The sequence below is a fragment of the Amblyomma americanum genome, chromosome 3 (genome assembly GCF_052857255.1).
Source record: "Amblyomma americanum isolate KBUSLIRL-KWMA chromosome 3, ASM5285725v1, whole genome shotgun sequence".
Lineage (NCBI taxonomy): Eukaryota > Metazoa > Arthropoda > Arachnida > Ixodida > Ixodidae > Amblyomma > Amblyomma americanum.
In genome coordinates, this window is record NC_135499.1 from 50,378,283 (window position 1) to 50,402,093 (window position 23,811).

At 47.9% G+C, this 23,811-nt stretch overlaps 1 protein-coding gene across 37 annotated transcripts in view; it reads right to left on the reverse strand.

Moving 5' to 3' along the window:
* LOC144124579 (coiled-coil domain-containing protein AGAP005037) overlaps nt 1-23,811 on the reverse strand; it is a 489,877-nt gene that overhangs the window by 15,624 nt on the left and 450,442 nt on the right. For 2 of the 37 annotated variants that reach the window (XR_013313235.1, XM_077657348.1), the window contains one exon: nt 9,163-9,202. The exons of the other annotated variants lie outside the window; for them this stretch is intronic. Coding sequence is in view for 1 of the 2 variants with exons in the window: in XM_077657348.1 (XP_077513474.1) it covers nt 9,163-9,202 (40 nt within the window). In the remaining variant the exon portion in view is untranslated. The remainder of the gene's footprint in view (nt 1-9,162; nt 9,203-23,811) is intronic. 37 annotated transcript variants of the gene reach the window in all.

A 23,811-nucleotide genomic window follows, 5' to 3' on the forward strand; every position in this document is an offset into this window, starting at 1 on the left:
TCTTCTCGGCTTAACCAAGCTAAGCCTTCAGCCAATTTTTCTCGCAGAATCGCGTGTGTTGTTTATACCAGCTCAGCTGCATATCGCATCTGTATGCTATATACAGTTTCATCGCAGAGAACAAGCACTCGAATGAAAGGTGCCAAAACCCTGCCTTGTGTGCAGTTGCCTCATGTGCTGCATGTATGAAGATCCATGCTGGGATATCTTTCTCTTTAATGAGTCAAATGGGAGGTGATGGTGCATGCAGTGGTAGTTCTCGGATATTTTTCAGCATATCCGAAGGTATATTCACCTTTCCACTGCGAAGAAAAGACGGAAGACCACGCGCTCGCATTGCTGTTCACATGTTGACGACGTGCATTCATGCGAATCTCCATGAGTGCGTACTAAAAAAAAGAAACAAACACTATGCAATTTCATAGTGTCCGCAGCCTGCACAAAGTAGGCGGCTGGGCGGTTCAGTGAGAACAAAACTTCACCGGCTGCCCAGACTCTAAACGTGAATAAGTCTACATGGGAGTAAAAAGAGAGTGAGCTGTTCTCTAGCCCACTCCCTTTTAGGGGCAGAGAATGTTGTCCAAGTTCTGGAGTAGATTTTGGTCACTTATTATACAGAATGCTTGCTCTTGCAAGCGGAGGTATATAGGTTTAGGTTTTTGAGGGTTTAAAGTCCCAAAGCGACTCAGGCTATGAGGGACGTCGTAGTCAAGGGCTGCAGAAATTTCGACCACCTGGGATTCTTTTATGTGCACTGACATCGCACAGTACACGGGCCTCTAGCCTTTCGCCTCCATCGAAATTCGACCGCCATAGCCTTGATCGAGCCCGCGTCTCTCGGGTCAGCAGCCGAGCACCATAACTAGTGAGCCACCGCGGTGGGTCGGAGGTATACTCCCACTGCAAAACAAGAGCTTGATGCAGTTGTTAGTGGGAGGAGGCTTTTAAGCATGGCACAGGAGGTGCTGAGGTTAGCAAATAGACGAGGTTGAAACCTCAGTTAAAATCTCTATAACTGCTAGAACTTCGCATGTTTGAAAAGGGAATCTGTTTCCATTGCCAACCTTAGGTACTCTGTATTTTGCATGGCACACAAGGGTGCAAATTCGTAAGCTGAGGTTTAGTTCACTTCCAAAGCGAACAATCTTTAATGCAACCGGGCATTACAGCTTAAACACTTCAAATGAAGAAAATCACCTGGTATCTTGCCCCTGAGTAATCAGTTCGTCACGTCGCCCTGTTCTGTTCGGCAGCGAAAATGGCAATAGAAGGAAGAGGGCTGATGCAGGCTAGTTGGTACACTCACAACACAAATGGGAGCATGGGAGTAAAAAGGGAGTGCGCTAAAGGAAGGCTCACTCCCTTTCTACTCCTTTCTGTTTAGAACGTGTATGTTGATGGAAAGAATGTGACAGAGCTAAGAAGGGACAAAGGGAACGAGACGGGGGTGAGCGCCAGCCATGTTTCCTTTCTCCCGTCTTATCGCTGTTACATTCTTTCTGTTAATGGAAGGAAAAGTGGGAGAAATTTAAAGGATAACCGTTCAATGGTGAAGCTTCAAGTAGGAAAGAGCACTACAGAGGATATGTTCAGCCCGTCGGCGTGTTGTTAACGGTGTTGAAAATTTAGACGGCTATGTGTAGCAACAGTAGCTTGGTTTGGGCTAATTACGTGTAGCCTGTGCTAAACGTGTGCTGCCCTGCATCTGCATGGACTTGTGCATTGCTTTGCCTGCTGTCCTTTTGACATATGCAAAGGCTTTGTGTGGCATGCTTGTTAAAACAGGATACAAATTTAAAAAGGTACCTTAAGGTACCTTAAAGAGCCTTAAGGGTACATCACGATAGCGTTAATAGGTTAAGGCCCATATATGCGGAATTGGGCATTCACTTGTTTACATTCATAGATCAGTGGGAGTCCTCATACCACTCATGGCGCAGTGGTGCAGCAGTTAAGCCATGCGCCAAGGCAGGTGCAACCACCGGTAAGGCTTGTGAGATCCAGGTTTCTTTTCCCGAGCAACATCTCGCGATCAATGATTAATTTGGCTGCCACCTGCCACAATAGGCAGTTTGCTCACAATACGATGAGCAGGTTGTGATAACGTCAAAACGTCATGTGACTGATAGGTGGCCCATTTGTCCCCCCCCCCCCTCTCCCAGGTTGTTTCTCTCGGGATTTTGCGTGGATTTTACACTCACAACTGACACCAATGACGACCGTCGAGTTTTCTGCAACATGAGGTCCTTAATGCTGTCGCATTAAAAGAATTCACAGGGACACCTAATTATGTGTTGACGATGCGATAGCGTGAGGAGCTGTTGGTGCCTTTACTCGGAGTGATCACTCCCGGCCTGGTGGGTCACGTCTGGTCTTGTGACATCACTTCCCTCCAGCTAGTGAGAATGATGCCGTCTGGAGACGTCACTTCCCTCCAGCCACTGGAAATGCTCCTGTCTGGTGACGATCTTCCATCCTGCCAACAGGTGAAGTTTATGACCAACGACGTATTTTGGCCCGATAGGGCTTCAATGCATTGAAAATGTCACCTGCAACCACAGCCTAGAGCCTGCAGGCTGCCATATTTTTAATGAGAAAGCATTAGATGGCTATGTTGACGCAGAAAGTGTCTGCAAAATGTGTCGCCGAAAGTTGGTCTCCTGTGATGTCACTAGGCATGCGACGTCATGAGTCGTGTAAATCGTGACGCATTAGAATAAAAATAAGAAATGAAAATTGAAGTCTAGGTGGGAATCGAACCCGAGCCACCGGCGTGTGACGGGATGCTGCCACTCCACCATGACACTTCCTTTTCTTTATTAACTCTGCCGCGACACTTCGACGTTTGAAGCTGAATAAAGGTGAGTCTAGAAAATGCACAGTTGTAAGAGACGTACCTTCGAAATATGTACTGAGGCCTACATGAGTAATAATGACCATGTTAATTACATATGTTACAATCAAGCGAGTACCAAATTTCCTCTGTTTCTGATTAATTTCCTCCGCACTTGACGTGCAGTTGTGGCGCCGTCATGCGGCACCCACTGAAAACCCCCGTCGCAATGTACGACGCTGGCCCAGCAGATGGTGCAGGTGGTGGAACGCTCGCAGCTTTCGTATTCCTACACGACTCACATGCACCTCGTAATTTTTGCTCTATTATGTGTGCTTTATACCTCGGGTACTTATCTCTGGGACCAGTATTATAATGTGCGCTAGCCTGTGCGTTTGCAGACATGCGCACTATATCCTGGGTATCTCATGCAGCTCATTGCGATTTTGGTGCAATCAACTCGAATCTTCATCCTCTTCCTCTTTTCGTCTTCCTTTCCCATTCCCCAGTGCGGAGTGGTAGGCCAGAAAAACACAATCCTTCGGCCGACCTGTCCTTTTCTTGCGGGCAATATACCTCAACCTTTCTTCCTCCAGAAATGGAATTTTAATACAGGTAAAAGAGAGGTAAATGTCTGCCCACCGTTCCCAATACAGCTCCTGTCAACGGTGTCTCGACTCGCAGAAGACGCGAGGGCGAAGCTCTTTCCTTTTTGATTACTGTAAAGTGACACACCACACGTTCAGTTCTGTGGTGTTTCAGAGCCCTTTCAACTGTGCGATCCACTGTCCCAAAAGCTAGTTAGACATCGTCGTGGAAGCAATACCGTCCATCATGACGAAAACGACAGCGAAAAAGGCACAGCTGTGGTGCGGTTTCCTGTTCTGTATCATTTTCTCGTCGCTCTGTCCTCTCTCCAACTCTGGTGAACTCTTATCCACCGGAAAAAACGGAGGCTAATAAGGTTGCATTCACTCCCGATTTCGTCCTTTTGATCCCCTCATGCAGAAGGAAAAAATGTTACATGCTTACAAAGAATTCTTCAGACAGTCTATACACTGTACATATATTTCTATATATGTACAGACTTTATATAGACAAATACTATAGACTAGTCTACAAACTATACAAATCCAATAGACAGCTTATAGACAATCTATAGATTTATGGCCATACACTTTTAGCGCTCTTGTCTATAGACAATGGATAGACAAAAGAAAGCACCTATGGAAAGCAACAGAGTCTACAATAGTTGTACAGAAAGTCTATAGACCATTCATATAAGGGCGAGGATTCTCAAAGCGTAACTTACTAGTTCAACAGAGCTTAAACGTTTGTTTAAACTAAGGAATATTACAGCAGCGACGTCCTGCTCTATATTTATTGAGAAGCGCTTCAAAAACAGGCCAACGCTGGCACCATAGAACTGGCTTGCCATGGGAGGTCAGTGTGCGCCTGCAGGAACTAATAAAAAAACCTCTCAGACTTTCCTCTCCGTCGCGAAGCGAATTCTTGCATACATGAAGAACCACTGCCTTCTCACCAGCCACTTCACATGATAGCGTAAAGTGTGCGACGTGACCTCGAATGGCAAAATTCAAGGAACTGCTTGTTTTCTGGCCCACATAATACACGCTATTTGTTGTGTGAGATCCAAACACACGGCCTCCGAATTTCGCGCCTGGAATCTCACTGGTGGCATGTGGGTGTTTTTTCTTCTGCTTTTATTAATCTTCCATTGATGAAAACCACAAATTAAAAAAAAAGCATCCCCTATGCTCCTTGGTTTTGGTGGCTGTTGGCTTCCACCACGTATCATAACAAGCACCTCTTTCCATTCCGTTGTCTGCTGGATGCTGGATGAGAGATAGATAAAAAAATGTTATACAGGATGGCCAAGCAGTGGGTGCTTTCTTGAATGCACTATCCAGCTATATGATACCCACATATTCATTATATTAACGCATGAAACGCACTTCTGTAGTCCTTCAGTTCAAACTGTTGTGGCCAGCCGGTAATATGGTAGTTTTCGGCTGATATACAGGGCGAGGCGATGCTCTTTACCTGGAGGAAGTGACATAACGCATCTATGGCCACAAAAGGAAACAATGGTGTAGTTGTCGCGTGATCACCGCGGAGCCAACGGCATGCGAAATCAATTTGTGCGAAGCAAACACATAGAGTTACCCATTTCCAGATGTACCTATTGGAGGAAAGTCTCCATGAGCTGCGTTGCTGCGCATATTTCGGTGAGTGCATTCGAGCACACCATTGACGGCTGGCAACGCGCGTCAGCACATTCAAGTGGCCAGAAGTCCGATTGCGCAAAAGGAAGCAAAAAACGTGCTAGTCTAAAATCCCGAGATGGACACCACGATTACGGCATTTGTAACATGAAATTCAGCCACAGCTGGTGCACTACTGATATGCCAGTCAGAAATGCTCTTTGAAGCGTACATGGAATGCCACTATTGATTAGCCAATGACGGAACCATGGACGATCACACACGTAACTACTGTAACGGAACGGGTTGTAGCGAAAAAACTTCTGAGACACTTTCGTGGTTCCTCTGTTCACCTCCGATGCCTCCTAGCTTCAGCTTGCACAGCACGCACTGTGGGGAGCTGATAACCTGAAGCTGCCTTAACTCTACTTCGACAGCACGCACTGCGGGGTCTTGACTGATGGTCTCGCATTCTGCGTCGCACAATGTAGGGGTATCGATGGGTTCGGTGCTTTTTTCCTAATGTTAAGGCCATCGCAATGCTTGTTTGTTTCTAATGAAGCATGCTTTATAATATACAGTCCACTGATGACACCACTTTGATTTACAGGGGCCCAATTGCAAGGCATAATCGAGGACTTTCTTAGGCAAGAAAAGTAGAATAGCTGGTTTAAGAATTAATAGGCAGAAAACTCAAGTTCAACAGTCTCGGAAGAAAACAGTATTTTACAATAGGCAGCGAACCGTTGGAAGTGGTAAGGGAATACGTCTACTTAGGGCTGGTAGTGACCACCGAACCGAACCATAGGAGTGAAATAACTTGGATAATAAGAATGGAGTGGAGCGCATCTGGCAGGCGCTCTCAGGTGATCAATAGTGGTTTACCAATATCCGTCACAAGGAAAGTATATGAAAGCTGTAGCTTACTGGTACTCATCTATGGGGAAGAAACATGGAGGCTAATGAAAACGGTTGGACTTAAACGGAAACAGTGCAGCAAGCTATGGAAAGAAAAGTGATAGGTGTAACGTTAAGAGGCACAAAGAGGGCAGATTGGGTCAGGAATAAAACACGGGCTAATGACATCCTCGTCGAAATCAAGAAGAGATGGGCTTCAGCAGGGCATGTAACACGAAGGAAAAATAATCGATGGTCGTTACGTGCAACAGACTAGATTCCCAGAGAAGGCAAGCATAGCAGTGCGCAGCAAAAAGTTGGGCGGAAAAATGTTAATAACAATTTTAGGGGTCGAAGGGCTGCAGCTGGCAGAGGAGAGGGTTAATTGGAGGGATATGGGAGAGGCCACTGTCCTGCAGTGGATGTAATTAGGCTGATGATGGTGATGGTCAGTGCTTGCTTAGCAGCAGGGTCCATTATAGCTAGGTGCGCTAAACCGAGCAGTGCCGAAAGGAAAAACGATGAGGTTTGCACTGGCAGGCGCCTGGCACTGACCGATGAGAACCTCGTTCTCTTCCCCCGCATCACTAACTCTCTCTATCCTTGGCGGACGCCTTCCTCTGTGCTCTTCTCTTCTCTGTAGATGCCGAGTCTTTTGGGTGCATCTAATAATAGACGTCGAGGCGATCGCTCGGCCAAAGAGATCAACAACTAGCGGCAAGAAAGCTGCAAGAAGTCTTGACTGTAGAAGCAAAGTGTAGGAAAACAATGCAAGGAGTACACGCAAAATTGGCTCAGAAATACATGTGGGATTCACCATCTCCGAGGTACTGCGAAACTTCTGCAGCTTCTCATTGTCCTAACATTCTTGATCCAGCGTTTATGGGCAACTTAATTTCTTCCTGCCAGCGCCACGCATCATGGTTTCTGTGCAGGCAAGACGAGTGTCTCAGATGTTGATGTCCCTTCAGATATGAACACACCTTTTGCAGAATGGCCGTCAACTGGTGGATGGCGCGAATGCATGCTTGGGGCATTAAAGCACCTATGCAGATTTCATCCACTTTGCATTGGTTCCCCTTCTTTCACTTTTATTTTTATCCTTCTTCCTTTAATTTCCGCTTCGGCAGCCTTTTGAGCGCTCCTGGTGCCTCGAGGGTGCGTCGGTACCCGAGTGTACCATGCAAAAGCATATCTGGAGCCACAACGGCACTGCGACGTTTTGGAAGCTCTGCTTTGAATGGGCGGAAGAACTGTCACTGCGATGTACGAATGCCCCCTGTTATTTCCCTGTTAATAGCTTCAAATTTAAGGTAATGAGAAGTTCGCTGCACGAGCTCCTTCCCTTGTAATTCATCCCAATATTGGCCAAAACATACCTTGTGAATATCCGGCGTATTTCAGGTATGGAACAGGGGGACCATTGTCGCTAATGTTTCTAATCTTACTGGAGTCATGGAACGTACTGGCACAGCGTTAAGTTTTCGTAATGCAGTACTCCTGCCTTCATATGCAACTGCTCACCATCATTTTGTTGCGTGATAAATCATAACAGCCTCTTTCACAGGAGGCATTCGGGACAGAGCTGTGCATGAGGGATTATCAATACATCCTGCGCTAGACCATATCCTTCGGTCTTAGTTGATTGGCAGCCTCGGTTCGAAGCGAGATCCTTCACTTAAACAAAAATATCCGAGTAATCATAACCGCTGTTCTTTGTTGTAATTTTATTGATACAATGGGTGATGCCATTTGGCCCTTGCCATACCTGTGTCACTCAACATCTTCGACAGTCTCATTTTTCAGTAGCCTTGTGCAGGAATCGCAGAAAATATATGCATGAAGTACTGTAAGCAGCCACGGCAGTCAGAGCCACGTACATTCAGGCCTGCTCTAAGGCTCAATTTGCAGTCTGTGTCTCATAATAACTCTCTGCACAAGGTAACTGTGACCACATGGCTATTCACCTTCATTTAAAGCATGTATCCAGCAACGGCTATTCTTATTTACATTTGTCATATAACCACCCTCAAGATAGATCAGTATAATTTTAAGCAAAAATATTCACACATAGCAGTATGTGTTCTAAAGGGGCTGTCGAAATCTGTTTATTAAAAATATGCTTCTGTCATTAAAAATCCTTTGCCATCTGCGATGAGGCCAAATTCGAACTCCAAATTAGCATTTCACGTTGGTGAGCCACGCACTGTAACAAACAGGAGTTCTTGCGGCTGCAACGAGTTGTCTAAATAGCCAACAAAACCTTTACTCTAGACATCAGAGATTGACACACTTGCTCATACTATCCCCTTTGCTCACCTCCTGGGATATTACACAGATGATCACTTGCTCAGTTAACTTCTTTCTGACGTATTCATAAATGTGCTTCCCTCGAATGCTAGCTCATTCACTCAACTTCACTTGCTCGTTTTGTGTACTCGGTCAGTTCATTCACTCGCTCACATTCACTCCAACACGATCACTTTTGTGAGCACTACAATAGCAGTTCACTCACCCACAAGTTGAATGCTTTGCTGGTTCACTTTGTTTCACCAGGAGGCTCTCAGTTCAGTTGATAACAGTGAGTCGACTCCACCTTTTATACTCAAAATACACCCACTTATGTACATCATCTTCAAATGACGTACACAACCAGACCAAATGCTAATTCGCAACCTCTCGCACTCGCTGAATCAGACAATCAACCACAGAATCATTTGTCATTCATTCACTCAGAGGCTCGCCTTCTTGCCTCAGGCTCCAAGTTGCACGACCAACCTCAGAAATAGTGAGCCTGCTTGAGTGGCTCGAACATTCCAACAGTGAACTGGTGGAGGCACATACGGGCCCAGGGAAGATTCTGGGCAATAGTAAGCAGGAGGGAGTGGATGCAGGTGCCAGCACAAATAATAATGGGTGCTAGAGAGTGTGAGTGCAGATGTGTGCACATGCTCATAGGCGTTTGGGAGTGTGAGTGCAAGTCACTGTGAGTAGGCTTGGTCACTCATATGAACCGCATAAAGAAAAGAGGTGACCAGTACGTGATCATATGACCGGCTGCCCTAGATAATGTCGATGTATGCCTGCCCGCACTTTGCGTAGTACGGTCTGGGTATTCAATCCAATGTTACATCAGCACACCCGAGACTCACTGAGTGGCATTTTCCAAAGTGCTTTCAACCTTTATAAAAGTAGAAACGTGATTACCGTGGCCTCTTTCCGTGCCTCTGAAGTCTCGCCTTCTTCACTGTTGATCGCACGGGTTGCGATTAGATGAAGAAACGGAAAAGACAAAACAGGCGCACACTGTCAGAGACGTACACAGACGTGGTACCAGGACAGTCCAGGCACATGGGGAATGTTGTAAAGAAGGCACTTCGTTGACTGGGATTAGTCGACACGCCTGTGGAGAGCAAGGTGTCCCAAAACAGGCATCCTCCTCTTCGTTCTTTTTCTTCAAAGCCTAACTGAGATCAGGAAACTGGCTCTGGTATTCAAGTACCGCAATGCCGAAAGCACGCTGAAGATATGAATCTCACTGCTAGCTGCCGCCACTACCCGAGCAAGAAGCGCAATAATACAGTAAACGATTCACAGGAAGTGCACGCACCAGTGCTGGTAACAAGAGCTTCAACACTTGCTCCAGAAACACACAGGTGAAAAGCGAGGAAAAAATTTTGAGAAGGCGCTGGTAACCCCAATGAGAACTGAATGCGAGAGCGTGTGCAGATCTCGTGCACCATCCCTTGGTGCCACAGTGTACTCCGTTGCGCTCGTGATTCCGGTAGCTGCCATAACCTGGCGCCACTATGACATGTCAAGCAGATTTCAGTTGATCGTACACATAGGCTTTGTTAATTCCTGACAAGAATTGGTGAAGCCACTTGGTTATCGTAATTAACTAGATGCTTTGCCCGCTGTGTAGTGTACTTTGCGATGCAAGGCGCTTACACACCTTTAACGTCCTCAAACCAAGCTCCTTTGCGGTCGAAGGTAGCGTGCCCGGCTATCAACCCAAGGGGCAGGGTTTCGAGTCCCGGTTCGATCATTTTCCTTTTCAGTGCAATTGCTTTTCTTTTTTTGTGAAGCACTATGCAATGGTGGTGGAACGACGCATTGCCCCAGTAGACCAATGAGGAATTGTGTAGTGACATCACCACTGCTGCAGTTTGTGATAGTTGTGGGGTGGTTCAATTATCCGCACTAGGTCATGAGGCTGTGACATCCCGCTGTTATCAACCAGTGGGAATTTTACTATGACACCGCTGGGGTTTCTGCCTAACGTGCGCGCTAAAGCTATCAGGTTAAAAGAATGCTGTCACTTTGATGTCGATGAGGCATAGATAGCTGCCCACATCAGCCGGTCGCAAGAGAAAAACTGAACTTAGATCGTGACGACCCACTTCGCACGGTAGCTTTCACTGCACCTAAACACATCATCTCACATTCACATTGTCAACTTGCTTGCCTTTGCCATGATAGTTTAATGCAGACTCTAGCAAACTAAGGTGGCAGCCTACCACAGTCCTCACACACACAGTCCTCACATTGCATTACACTGTGCAGTGAACAACCTTGGTTTGTGCCTGGCGCTTGGGGGGTGTGAACACGCTATCGCCTTTGTGCAAGTGAGTGTCTACGAGGTTACCGTGTGCTGTCATTGCCGTTAAATGCCAAACCGTGCCCAGAACACGCCGAGTATCTGCAGTTTTCTTCCACTGCAAAATAGGAAGAGAAGTTACATGCGTAGTCTTTAATGAAACAAAGCAGATTCCTCGTGCGTATCAATTTCGCTAAGCCTAAAGTTGAACTTTCCACCAGAAGTCCACTCAACCGGCAGGGTCTTAATAGGCGGCTTCCAGATGGCTGGTCACACTGCTACAGAGAGTCCCCTCAAGCTCCTCTCATGATCAACTATAGTCCTTGCCGTGTTCTACTTCGGTCAGTAACATATGCAGATAAGTCATTCTCGTCATGGTTCTAGAGACGCGACACCTGATAGTGGAACTGGCGCGAAGTTTCACCATACCAGAAAAGACCTTCAGAATGTGCTGGTAATGCCCTAAGTTTAAGGCTACAGGCCAACGTGGCCAGCCACTGCAAAATTGTACACCTCATAGCTGCCTTCGAAACGGTACCCTTGCCAATTTTTAAGCAGCTGCAGCCGGAAACTCAGCGCAAGGAAATAAAATTCCAGCTTCTACACAACATAAAATAAATGCGAAGTAGTGGTTCAGAAGATCTATCGGCAGATTGATGGATTTTAGTACCAATTCTGTAGACCTGCTGCTCTTTTGCCTTGCCCCAGAAAGTCTGTTGCATGGAAATGGTGCGAAGTGCCCGCACGAGTAGTTTGACGATGATATATTGTGGCACAAGATAAGATTAACAGCAACGCAATGCGCAATATAGTTTGCCAAGTTCTAGGGTAACCGCTGCTGTCACTGAAGGATGGCAAACATCATTTTGTGGGACACATCCGTTAACACAACCACTAAGCACGAAATAGATGGCTGCATTGCTACTCACTCTCCTTAAACTAGGTGATCGCAGCGATAAAGAGGTTACAGTACAGCCCTCAACGCACTTCATGCACCGGCAAAATGATTTTAAGACTCATTAAAGAGGTGGAACGATGTGATTAGAACATAGTCCGGATCAGAGCCGTCTTGTTCTCACACACGTTGAAAAGTGTAACACTCAAAGACTGATGAAATCTGTCTTGGTCGTCAAGAATTCATTGAGTTGGACTCAGCACTATTGCTTCTTTAACATAATGAATACACAGACACCACCTTTTGTGCTTTGCCAATTTACACACTGATTACAACGCCTTGTAACTGATTGCAGGAGTCAGCTGTGTATCTTGATGATCCCTGAGGAGCCTAACTAAAATGGGAGCTAAAATAAATCTCGTAATTATGAAAACCGCATGCATCTGTAAACCAATAATGACTCTTGTTCAAAGCATTGATGCTGAAGAAATGTTACTGTCAGAGGGCGGATATGTTTACTCATCAGATAGCAGCTCAGCTTCCAAGGCCACGTTTCGTCAGACCTGTCTTACAACTGCATTTCACAAATGACAAAATTCTCTTAGTTCTCACTACGACCCAGAAGCAGCCAAAACACATGCACAAGCAGCGCAAGTGTTGCACTAAGCTTCTATCGCCAACTACGGAATGAAATTACTGCTTATCTGTGCACCACCTTCCGGCCAGCCTTGAGACTGGCAATTATACAAGGTCTCTGATGGAGTAACGAAGTTGGAGAACATGAAGGGAATAGCACTCAAAATGTGGCGAAACTACCGAATGGATTTGGCAGACATATCATTCCAACAAGTCTTAGAAAAGCGCATGTTAGAATCCTTACTTTACGCTGAGAACACTTGGGCAGTGCGGCCACTGATGGAGAAATTTTAAGAGAAGCAGTTTGCATTCGCAAAACAACGTCTCCTTTAGGGGTAACACAATGTGCCTCATCCAAGTAAGTTGTGTGATTTTTTCCGTTTTTTCACAAAGAGATGGCGCAGCGACAAAAGACGACAAAAGACGGAGCCAGTGGATAAGACAGCGCCTGTCCTCTCTACTCGCTTTGTAGCTGCACGGGTTATTTGTGAGCAACCATGTACAAAATAGCTAGACTTTTCATTATTTAGTACATGTGAACTGCACTGTTTCTGTTTTTGTGCATGAAGAGTCAAGTTAAGAGCATTTCTAGCAGAGCGCCGGTACGGGCAAGTTTGAGTTGGAGGTGATCACATTACAAGAATACCGGATGTTTCAACGAACACTTTCAAAAATTCCTGAAAATATTCGGTTAAATATAGCAAAAAAATAGGTGTAGAATCACACTCTCTGCCCTGGCAGACACAATATGCTGTAAAACCTTCTAATTATCCAGATAATTAACAAAAAATTGGATGTGGTTTAGCTCTGGTAAACCCTAGTTGAATTGCGAAAGCTTCGTTTCCTCGGCACGTCGTCTACGGAGCGCCTCATTCCGACGCTCTCGAGAACTCAAACCAGTCTCTTCTGAAGTTGAAGAGTCACTCCGGGATGGCACGACTTCTTTTAGCCGCATCTTCGTTACAACGCTTCTCGAGTCATGCAGCGCGCTCTTCTGGCATCTCTTGAGCGCATTCTCTCTTCCTCGCTTCATTCTGTCATTGTTGCATCTCTTTCGCGCTCTCCATAACTACTACAATACACTGAGGCGAAGCGCATATATATATATATATATATATATATATATATATATATATATATATATATATATATACACACCTCTCCCTCTACCCCAGTGGAGCACATCTAGTGGAGCGAGTTCCATCTGTTGGAGTGCGGCAGCGGCGTTGCTAGGCAACGGCAACTCAAGGTCGTTCGTGGGCCCACGCATACGGCTGAAGTGCACGACGAGCCGAAATGACTTGCAGGAGTAGTAGAGCTTTAGCTTTAAAAACCCAGTAATTAACTTTTTAATTATCATAGCTCGGTGGTTAGTCCCAATTGGAAGTTTGATACCGAGAAAAAGATGTCATATCAGTTTTTGAAACGAAGAAAAACTCAATTTCTAGAGCCCTGCAGCGTGAAGAAATCAGACGCTTTTTCCCGCACCCGACCAAAACTGAGCGCACGAGGGGCGGTGGAAGTACGGTGTAAGCGAAGCGTCCCCTGGTGACGTGTCGTAATGAATGCAGCCCCCAATTCAAAACACATGGCCTAACTTTTCTCGCTAGAGAACCTCAGCGTTCAGCTTAGACTGAGGCCGGTGTTATCAACTGTTTCGTTGCTCAGAGTAGGAAAAATTATTGTCATCGTCAGTTATGGGAATGTCGATTTTGAGAGCCCTGATGGACGCATTTGCAGGGTTTTTTTGTGTATGCATGTGTGTGTGCGCCATTTCTGGTATGGCTGCCTGAGAGGCTCATTTTTGTGCGTCATCATGAATTCATTTACTCACTAGGTTGATCTTTGGTTTTCTTAGAATCGCTGTGCATCAAGAACCATATCCGAAAAAGAAAAGCTTTGTTAGCGTGGCAAGGAAAGCTTGCGCAGCAGTAGCTGTGTGCTACTGGGCAGTTGTTCTTGTGGTTGTGTAAGCATGCGTTAGCTTCATTTTCCCAATACAGCGCAACTGTTTGCATTTCAGGTGCTTGTCTTGGAGGTGCGGGTGTGGCAATGCCATTGCAGTACCAGTGTTTCGAATCACTTGAACGTGTTGAAGTGCTGCCTAGGATTAAAACATCATGCCACATTGTGTGAATTGAGGGAATGGCTGCGCCAGTGCAGCTCCAATACTCCACTGCCGAGAAAGTGGACATTGTGGTCGCTTAAGTGAGCACGCAAATGGATGCGGAGCTGGCATCCAGACTGTATGTTGCCCAACATCCTGGTCGTCATGTGCCAAGTCGTCCCACATTTGTATCGAAATTTAATCGATTTAAGTCTACTGGATCAGTTCATGTTCAAAAAAGGAAGGAACCAGGGAGCGCAAACGACGATTTTGACATTGATGTCCTCACGTACATTTCTGTCAGGCCAGAAGCAAGTGTCAGGGAAATCGCCAACACGTACGGAGCCAGCCCGGCATCAGTTTGGAGGTCACTATCAAGACATAGCTACCACCCCTATTGTTTGCGTTTTCACAAGGAACTGACACCGAATGACTTTCAGAAATGGCTCGATTTTTGTAACTGGTGCCTAATTAAATGTGATGAAGATTCGGAGTTCCTGCAAAGTGCTTTAGACAGATGAGGCCTAATTTTGCAGGGACTCCAATGTCAACTTGCACAATGCGCATTATTGGTGCAACAAGAACCCACACTGACTACGCCAGCACAAGCACCAAGAGGGTCAGAATATGTTTGGTCTGGCATTTATGATGGCCGTATTGATGGTCCTTACTTCATTGACGGAAATCTCACTGGAAAAAAGTACACAGACTGCATCCTAAAAGGCGCCGTCTCTGAATTTGTCTGAGATCTACCACTGGCCGGGTTGAAAAAATGTGGTTTCAGCATGACGGAGCCCCGCCACATTTTTTTCGTTCCACGGTGCAATTCCTGGAGAGAACCTTTCCCAACCAAAGGATTGGGTGGGGGGGAACAACAACGTGGCCGCCAAGATCGCCCGATTTGTAACCACTAGATGCCTTCCTCTAGGGATACGTTAAGAATAAAGTTTTCAATATGGCGCCAGCAAACCTCGAAGACCTGAAGGAGCGTATCAAGATATCAATTGAAAAGATTCCCCAAGAGATGCTCATTTCTGCTGTGAATTCCATCAAAGACCGCATTCTACCATGTATCGCAGTGGATGGCAACCATTTTGAATACGTGATGTGAAAACGGCTTCTTTTCATCCCACATACTAGTTCTTCCCTGGAGTGTCCAAGTGGTGCTGCAACCAACTAAATCTATAAAAGGTACAAATTTCATTCATTTCTGTTTGTTACACAACTAAAAACTGCTAAATATCTGCGGACAAGATTTCCTAATCAAGTACTAGTAGTTCTCACAGCACGGGACGTGTCTGATCCAGCACACGGCAACCGTATTGAGCTATCCGCCATGGAGCACCTTAGTGCTAAAATTGCAATGTTTTCAGTTAGAATCTTTTTATCTACGAAGCCATTCTCATTTATTGTAGCAGTCAAGCCGATAACGCATAAAATAAATATATGCTTGACAGAAATAATACAATGCATGTCGATATACCGGTGCTATTTAATGTTAAATAGTAGTCTGCACACTGTCAGAGAAGAGTACCTTTATCCCGTTCACGAAGCTAGTGACAAAAATAAAAGATTAAAAAAAAACTTTTTCTGGAGTTAACCAGACAGGCAGAGCGCCAGGTGTGCTTATCAGTGTTCTCAAAAGTGATGGCCACGTAGCAGACTATAATTTTTCTTACTCCGAGCGACGGAGCAATCGATAACGCCGACCGCGGTCTAAGCTGAGCGGCGAGGTTCTCTAGTGAGGAAAGTTAGCCCAGGCATTTTGAATTGAGCGCTGCATTCATTATAAATGACACATCACCAGCAGACGCTTCACTTACACCATACTTCCGGCGCTCCTCGTGCTCTCAGTTTCGGTCACATGCGGGAAAAAGCGTCAGATTTCTTCGCACTGCGGGGCTCTAGAAATTGAGTTTTTCTTTGTTTCAAAAACTGATATGACATCGTCTAGTTCACGGCATCAAACTCCCATTTGGGACTAACCACCCAGCTACGGTAATTAAAAAGTTAATTATTGTGTTTCTGAATTGCCTGGATAATTAGAGGGGTTTTGCAGCATATTGTGTCCGCCAGGGCAGAGAGTGAGATTGTACACCTATTTTTTTTGCTATATTGAACCCAATATTTTCAGGAATTTTTGAAAGTTCACTGAAACACCCGGTATATTGAGAGCAATATAGTCAGACACAACTCAGGAAAGAAGTGGCAGATGCCCAGCAAAGGAGGCCTTCCAGCCAATGGCGTTGACTGGTTTTCATAATGCTCGGTTAATCCGATTGAGCTGTGTTAATTCCAAATTCATCTGCCACCCGCTGCGATTTCACACTAGCAAGCCGAAGAGGGTCGTTCGAGGTTGAGAGGGGGAGAATCGGTCAAGGTGGAGAATCTGTCAATGCCATTGGTTGGAGGGGATTTGTTAAGGGGTATTTAGCTCTTCGTTCTTGCCTTGTGCCTGATTGTAGTTCGCAGAAATGTAGCCGTCCAATATACAATTAGTACTGACTCATAGCTGCAGTGAAAATAGAGCAAGATCCATTACTGAACATTGTATTTCAGGAACTCCGAAATATTTTGGCACACTCATGGAAATATGTAACTGCTAGGAGGGTCATCTGAGTTCCTCAGAAAGCATCAAATTTTTGGCAAGAACCTAGCTCATCGCGTTCTGCATCATTGTACAACATGGTGGAGTACACTTCAAATGAGGTTTTCTTCCCGTTTTTTTTTTTTGCGTGAAACAATGTTTGTTGTCATGCTGAAATTATTCCATATCTCGTGACTTCACTGTACTGCTCGGGCAACTAGCCTAAAAATGTATCCAAGCACTGTTCTTCGCAAGTGAGTTTTAAATTCACTGCCCCAAATTTAGTCAGTTGTGCACCTTTTCTCACCTTTCCTTAGGCGCAAGCGTGAGCTAGGTGCACTTACGAGGGTTTAAATTTTTATACGATTGACCCCCTTTGGACTCTGCCTGATCACCAGAAATGTCTTCATTTACTTAGCTAATAACATTTCGTTTCACATGAACAAAAGCCTGGTAGTGCTGCCTTTTGGTAAAATCGCTAATAATACTGCAACACGACTGCGAGCTGAGTGATTCAACAGACCGGAATTAACAATGTTGATGGTGTCACTGATGCTCAAAATCTCTGAGCCGTTGTGTGGTGTAGAAGAGTAAAAATATAGTGTTCAGGATAAAATTATTCTTGAACGTAAATTGAATTTTATGCTCTACGGGAGAGAACGTAGGTACATTATAAGTTTCACCTCCACTTCTTGAAACCACCAACAACCTCAAAAAAAGTAGCTATAGTTAAAATTATAAGATAATGCAGAGAGCCACCACTACTGCATTCTTTTCAGTGACTGCGAGAGAACGACATCCATTCCAATTGCAATTAAATGTCATCTATAATATTGTCACGACCTGAGGAGCCGTGCAGGTAGACGTCGGGGGGAACAGAAGGCTAGGCGCTTTAATCAGACAGCCAGGGTCCGAAGCACAGAGCTAGAGCGTCTCGGGAGCCAACCAACACTTCGTCGTCGTCTTTAACTAAGCGTGGAGGCCGCGCGGCGCGTTCGGCACGTGGCATTATTCCCCCCCGCAAAAGCAAACATCGTCTCGGTGTGAAATGGGTTATGTACAGGGAGAGAAGAAGGGGAAACACAAACGACAAATAGGGGTGAGGTGAATTATACATCCGGCGCTAGTTGAGAGGTGAGGAGAGTCAAGTTCACACGTGGGGTAAGGAGGTAAAGGGGCGACACACAGCGTGCACACAGCGCTCAGTCACGCGAATAGTACGGTTTTAGGTGCACTACATGGACGACTTCAGGCCGTTGACGCTGACGGCCGGCAACCACAGTTCCATCGTGGACAACTTTGTAGTTGAGGCTGTTCAGGCAGCGCAGGACTTTGTACGGGCCAAAATACCTATTGATAAGCTTTTCGCACAACCCCTTGCGGCGCAAGGGTGTCCACACCCATACCTTGTCACCCGGCTCGTAGTGCACGTCCCTGTGCCGAAGGTTATAGTGTCGAGCATCGACGGATTGCTGGTCCTTGATGTTCAAGCGGGCCAGCTGACGGGCTTGCTCTGCGTTTTCCACGAAGTTGCCTGCTTCAGGGGTTACCTCTTCATCGCCGTACGGGAGCATCGCATCTAACATCATGCGGACCTCCCTGCCATAGACGAGACGGAACGGGGTAAACTGGGTGGTTTCCTGCATCGCTGTATTATATGCGAAGGTGACGTACGGCAAGATCTCATCCCACGTTTTATGTTCAACATCAACGTACATCGAGATCATGTCCGCTAATGTTTTGTTGAGCCGTTTCGTTAGACAATTGGTTTGGGGATGGTACGCTGTTGTGGGTCGATGAGCTGTGTGGCTAAGCGTTAAGACGTCATGTAAGAGCCGGGCTTGAGACGCCTTGCCTCGGTCAGTAATGATGACCGATGGAGCGCCGTGTCTAAGCACGATTTCGTGCATAAAGAAGAGGGCAACTTCGGCGGCAGTACCTCACGCAAGGGCCTTCGTTTCAGCGTAACGGGTCAAGTAGTCGGTGGCGACTACAATCCACTTGTGGCTGGACGACGAAAGAGAAAATGGCCCCAAAAGGTCCATGCCGACTTTGTCGAATGGTTTTTGTGGCGGCTCGATGCACTGAAGCAGCCCGGGAGGCTTGAGCGTCGGTTTCTTCCGCCGCTGACATTGCCGGCATGTCCGGACATAACGCTTGACGTGAGCTGGGGCCAGTAATAGTTCTGCCGGATTCAGGACAAGGTGCGGGTAACACCAAGGTGGCTGGAAGTTGGTTCATCATGGCAGGCCAGGAGAACTTCATCCCGTAAATCAGACGGTATGACGAACAGGTAAGTTGTCGGACTGGAAGTAGAGTTCTTTTTATAAAGCACCCCGCTCCGGAGACAAAACGATGATATCCCACGAGCTAGGTACCGTGGTATCTCAGGGTGCCCACCTGCGAGATGTTCTATGAGCAGACGCAGCTCGGCGTCGGCACGCTGTCTGGAGACGAGCTCAGACATGCTGACGGCTCCAAGGAAGCTGTCGTCGTCGATGGTGTCTTGTGGAGGAGGTTCGACGGGAGCGCGTGACAGGCTATCAGCGTCGGTGTGGTTCCGGCCGGACTTATAGGTGACGGTGAAATCGAATTCCTGCAGGCGTAATGCCCAACGGGCGAGGCGGCCGCAAGGGTCCTTTAAATTTTTTAGCCAGCACAGCGAATGGTGGTCGGTGACGACACAAAACGGTCTGCCATACAGATATGGGCGGAACTTAGCTGCTGCCCAGACTACGGCTAAGCATTCTTTTTCGGTGGTAGAGTAGTTCAACTCAGCGCGCGACAGTGCCCGGCTGGCGTAGGCAATTACTTTGTCGACACCGTCTTGCCGCTGGACGAGAACGGCGCCAAGACTGACGTTGCTCGCATCCGTATGTACCGCCGTGTCGGCATCTTCGTCGAAATGTGCTAGGATTCGCGGAGATTGGAGTCGGCGTTGTAATTCGTTGAAGGCAGTCTGCTGTTCGTTGCCCCAGGAATATGATGTATCATCCCGGGTTAGGAGCGTCAGAGGGCTGGCAAGCTGGGCGAAGTTTCTAATGAAGCGACGATAATAGGAGCACAGGCCCAAGAAACGTCGGACTGCTTTTTTGTGAATGGGGACCGGAAAGGCAGCAACGGCAGCAAGCTTCTCTGGGTCAGCTCGGATTCCATCAGCACTAATGACATGCCCGAGAAACTTCAATTCGGTGAATCCAAAGTGACATTTTTGTGGTTTGAGGGAGAGGTTGGCGGAACGAACGGCTTCGAGGACAGTTCTGAGACGGTGCAGATGTTCCGTGAACGTTGCGGAAAAAATAATGACATCGTCAAGATAAACAAGACATGTCTGCCACTTCAGACCTGTGAGGAAGGTGTCCATCATTCTTTGGAAAGTGGCAGGAGCGCAGCAGAGCCCGAAGGGGAGGACGCGAAATTCGTAGAGCCCGTCCGGTGTGATGAAGGCGGTTTTCTCACGGTCCCTCTCATCGACTTCTATCTGCCAATAACCGCTCCTGAGGTCTACCGAAGAGAAGTACTTGGCTTGGCGAAGACGGTCGAGGGAGTCATCGATACGGGGCAGCAGATACACGTCTTTCTTTGTCACACTGTTAAGTTTCCTATAGTCGACGCAGAATCACAGTGTTCCGTCTTTCTTCTTCACCAGGACGACAGGAGACGACCACGGGCTGCTTGATGGTTGGATGACGCCGTCCGTGAGCATCTCTTTGACCTGTGTTTGTATAGCATCTCGCTCCCGAGGGGACACACGATAGGGCTGCTGATGGATGGGTTGAGCTCCTTTAGGCGTGATGATGCGGTGTTTAACTATCGACGTTTGTCGCACCTTAGACGACGACGTGAAACACGCACGAAACTCCCGCAAGAGGTCCTAGAGTTGCCCCTTTTCAGCGGATGAAAGGCCCGGATTTATGTTGACGTCGTCGAGCGCTTCTGCGTCACCTCCAGTGGTGTCCTCCTCGCAAGCAAAATATTCGGCCACTTCCTGGACATGGTCGACGTAAGCGATGGCTGTGCCACGGAATAGATGTCGATGCTCATTGCAAAAGTTGGTAATAAGGACCTCTGTCCAACCGTCATGCAGGCAGCTAAGGCCTCGTGCCACCGCAATCCCCTTAGTGAGTACGAGAGAGACATTAGGCTCGACAACCCGGAGTCCCCGATGTGGTTCATCACAGGTAACTCTAGCGAGAATGCTGGCACGTGGAGGCACCGTAACGTTAGCCTCGGCGACTCGCAGGGCAGACTGAGAACCCTGGTGTGCCGGCTCTGCTGTGGCCAATTTGGTGGAAAACGTCACCAAGCGATTCGGGAGGTCTATTATAGCACCGTGCTCATGAAGAAAGTCGATGCCAAGGATGACATCGTGAGAACATTCACGCAGAACAAGTGGCGACGAAGGTGCAGCCGCGAACCGTAACACGGGCCGCACACGTACCGAGTGGTGCGACAACATGTCCCCCCGCCGTACGTATGTCGGGGCCTTCCCACGGTGTCGTCACTTTTTTCAGGGTCGTCGCAAGCCGTCCGCTAAGGATGGAGTACTCTGCGCCCGTATCAACCAACGCGCTGACCTCCTTAGTGTCGACGAGAACAGGGATGTCCAAGGAGATCCGGCCTTCAGCGCGGCCTGTCGATGGTTGTGGGGAGAGACTCAGTCGGTGCGGCGGCGGAAGCTGGTCGACGACTGGGGTTGCGACGTCGGGGCGATTCGGGTGGAGAGTCGGGAAAAACTGTGCGGCGATGCGGCGTTCTACGTCGGGGCGAGTCGGTCGGTGCGGCGGTGGAAGCTTTGCGTCGGATCGGCGTTCGGCGGCCTCGCCTCCAAAGGTCGCCGGAGCTAGTTTTCCCGATGTGGGATCGAGGAACCACGTTGTTCTGAGGCATAACGGGACCCAGAAGGCGAAGACCGGCGTGGAGAAGGCGAGCGCGATTCGCGGCACGGAGACGGGCGGCGGGGAGGAGGCAGGGAACTACGCTGGCGGTTGACGTACTCGGCGATGTCCTGAGGGTGCTCTCCGGGTTGTGGACGGGGACTGTCAAGAGCAAATCCGCACAGACCCATTTCGCGATACGGGCACCGCCGGTAGAGATGGCCGGCTTCACCACAGTGGTAGCACAGCGGGCGTTGATCCGGAGTGCGCCAGAGATAAGTCTTCCGCGGTGGCTGGTGCCGATCAGCCCAGTAAGGGAGCGGTTGAGCAGCGTGCACCGCGTCCACTGGAGGGGAGTAAGGGGAAGGCTCAGGAAATGGGGCTGGGCGGCGCATGACGTCCGCGTACGTGACTGGCTGAACAGGGGCCGGGTACGGCGTGGGAACGGATGGGGCCGGTTGTGGCGCCGGCACGACCGCAGCGGTTTGTGCCCTGAGCGCCTGCTGAACTTCCTCGCGGATGACGCTGGTGACGGAATCGATGCGAGGGGCAAATGTTCCATGAAGGTGCTGCAGCTCCTCGCGGACCACGGAACGAATGAGTTCGCGAAGGGAGCTCGGGTTCATCCCGGGATCGTGGTCGAACCGGTCCAACGTGGACAGCGACGGCACTGGACGCAGTTGCCGGGCGTACTGATTGGCCCTCTGCTGCAGCAATTTCTCCATGTGGGCGGCGTCGGCCAGAAACTCCGGGACGATGTTGGGCGGGTTCCGTACGAGACCGGAAAAGAGCTGGTCTTTTACGCCGCGCATCAGGTGCCGCAGCTTTTTTTCTTCACTCATGGCTGGATCGGCGCGATGGCAAAGACGCGTCACATCCTCTACATACATTGCAACACTCTCGTCTGGAAGTTGAATTCGAGACGTCAGGGCGCGCTCCGCGCTCTCCCGGCGGTCACTGCTGGCGTACGTAGTCAGGAGCTGACGTCGGAAGGCCGGCGACGTAGACAAGGTAGCCTCACGGTTCTCGAACCACGTGCGGGCAGAGTCTTCGAGGCTGAAACACACGTTACGCAGCTTGGTCGTGTCATCCCAGCCGTTGAAGGTCGCAACCTGTTCATAGTGTGCCAACCAGTCCTCGGCATCCTCGAACTGGCCACCGTGAAAGGGCTTAGGTGTTCGTGGGGTCTGAAGGGTCAGATGGGTGGGGCTGGTCGAAGGTACAGTCATCGTCATGGCGGGCAGTGGCGTCGCCATGAGGGGAGTGGAAGTCGAGGGTTCGCCTTCACGAGCGGCACGAGGGTTCGCCGTCACGACCTCGGGGGATAGGCCTCGGATCCTCCGGCTGGCACGATGGACAGGGGTGGTCACAAGACGCGGGCGCGTCGAGTCTTCCGCAGGAGAAGAGATCATCGGCCGCACCTCCACCAGTGTCACGACCTGAGGAGCCGTGCAGGTAGACGTTGGGGGGAACAGAAGGCTAGGCGCTTTAATCAGACAGCCAGGGTCCAAAGCACAGAGCTAGAGCGCCTCGGGAGCCAACCAACAATTCGTTGTCATCTTTAACTAAGCGTGGAGGCCGCGCGGCGCGTTCGGCACATGGAAATATAATACAGGTTAATATTGAAATAAACTGCATTGTGTGTGCACAAATCTCATAAAACATCTGTTTTGCGCGAAAACATAAAATAAGAAGAAACTATTGGGAGAATAACATTCGACAGTAGTTCTTATAAGCAGGAATTTGATACAAATACGAAGGTACAAGCACTGACAAAGAGTTTCACAGTAGATCACGTGCATGACTATTCATATTGGAGCTTATATGTGATTATGTCAGGTAGCTTTCTTCTAAGAAAAAGCAGAATGGAAAATATTACTTGGTTAATCATTTCCGGACCCGCTGACAAAAACGTATGGATGTAAACAAACAAAAAATATATTTCGGACCCTTAGACAAAACTACACGTTTCAGCCAACCCACATCACTTCATCAAGACGGCGCGAACTTCCCGGATAGCATCCACGGTCTTTTGCACGCTGCCAAAAGTCTAACGTTTTCTTGCGTGTGACTATAAGTGAAGGAAACTAGTTTTTATTTTTTGATACTAAAGCCTATGTTTTTCGCAACCTGATATGTATTATTCCTGCTGTG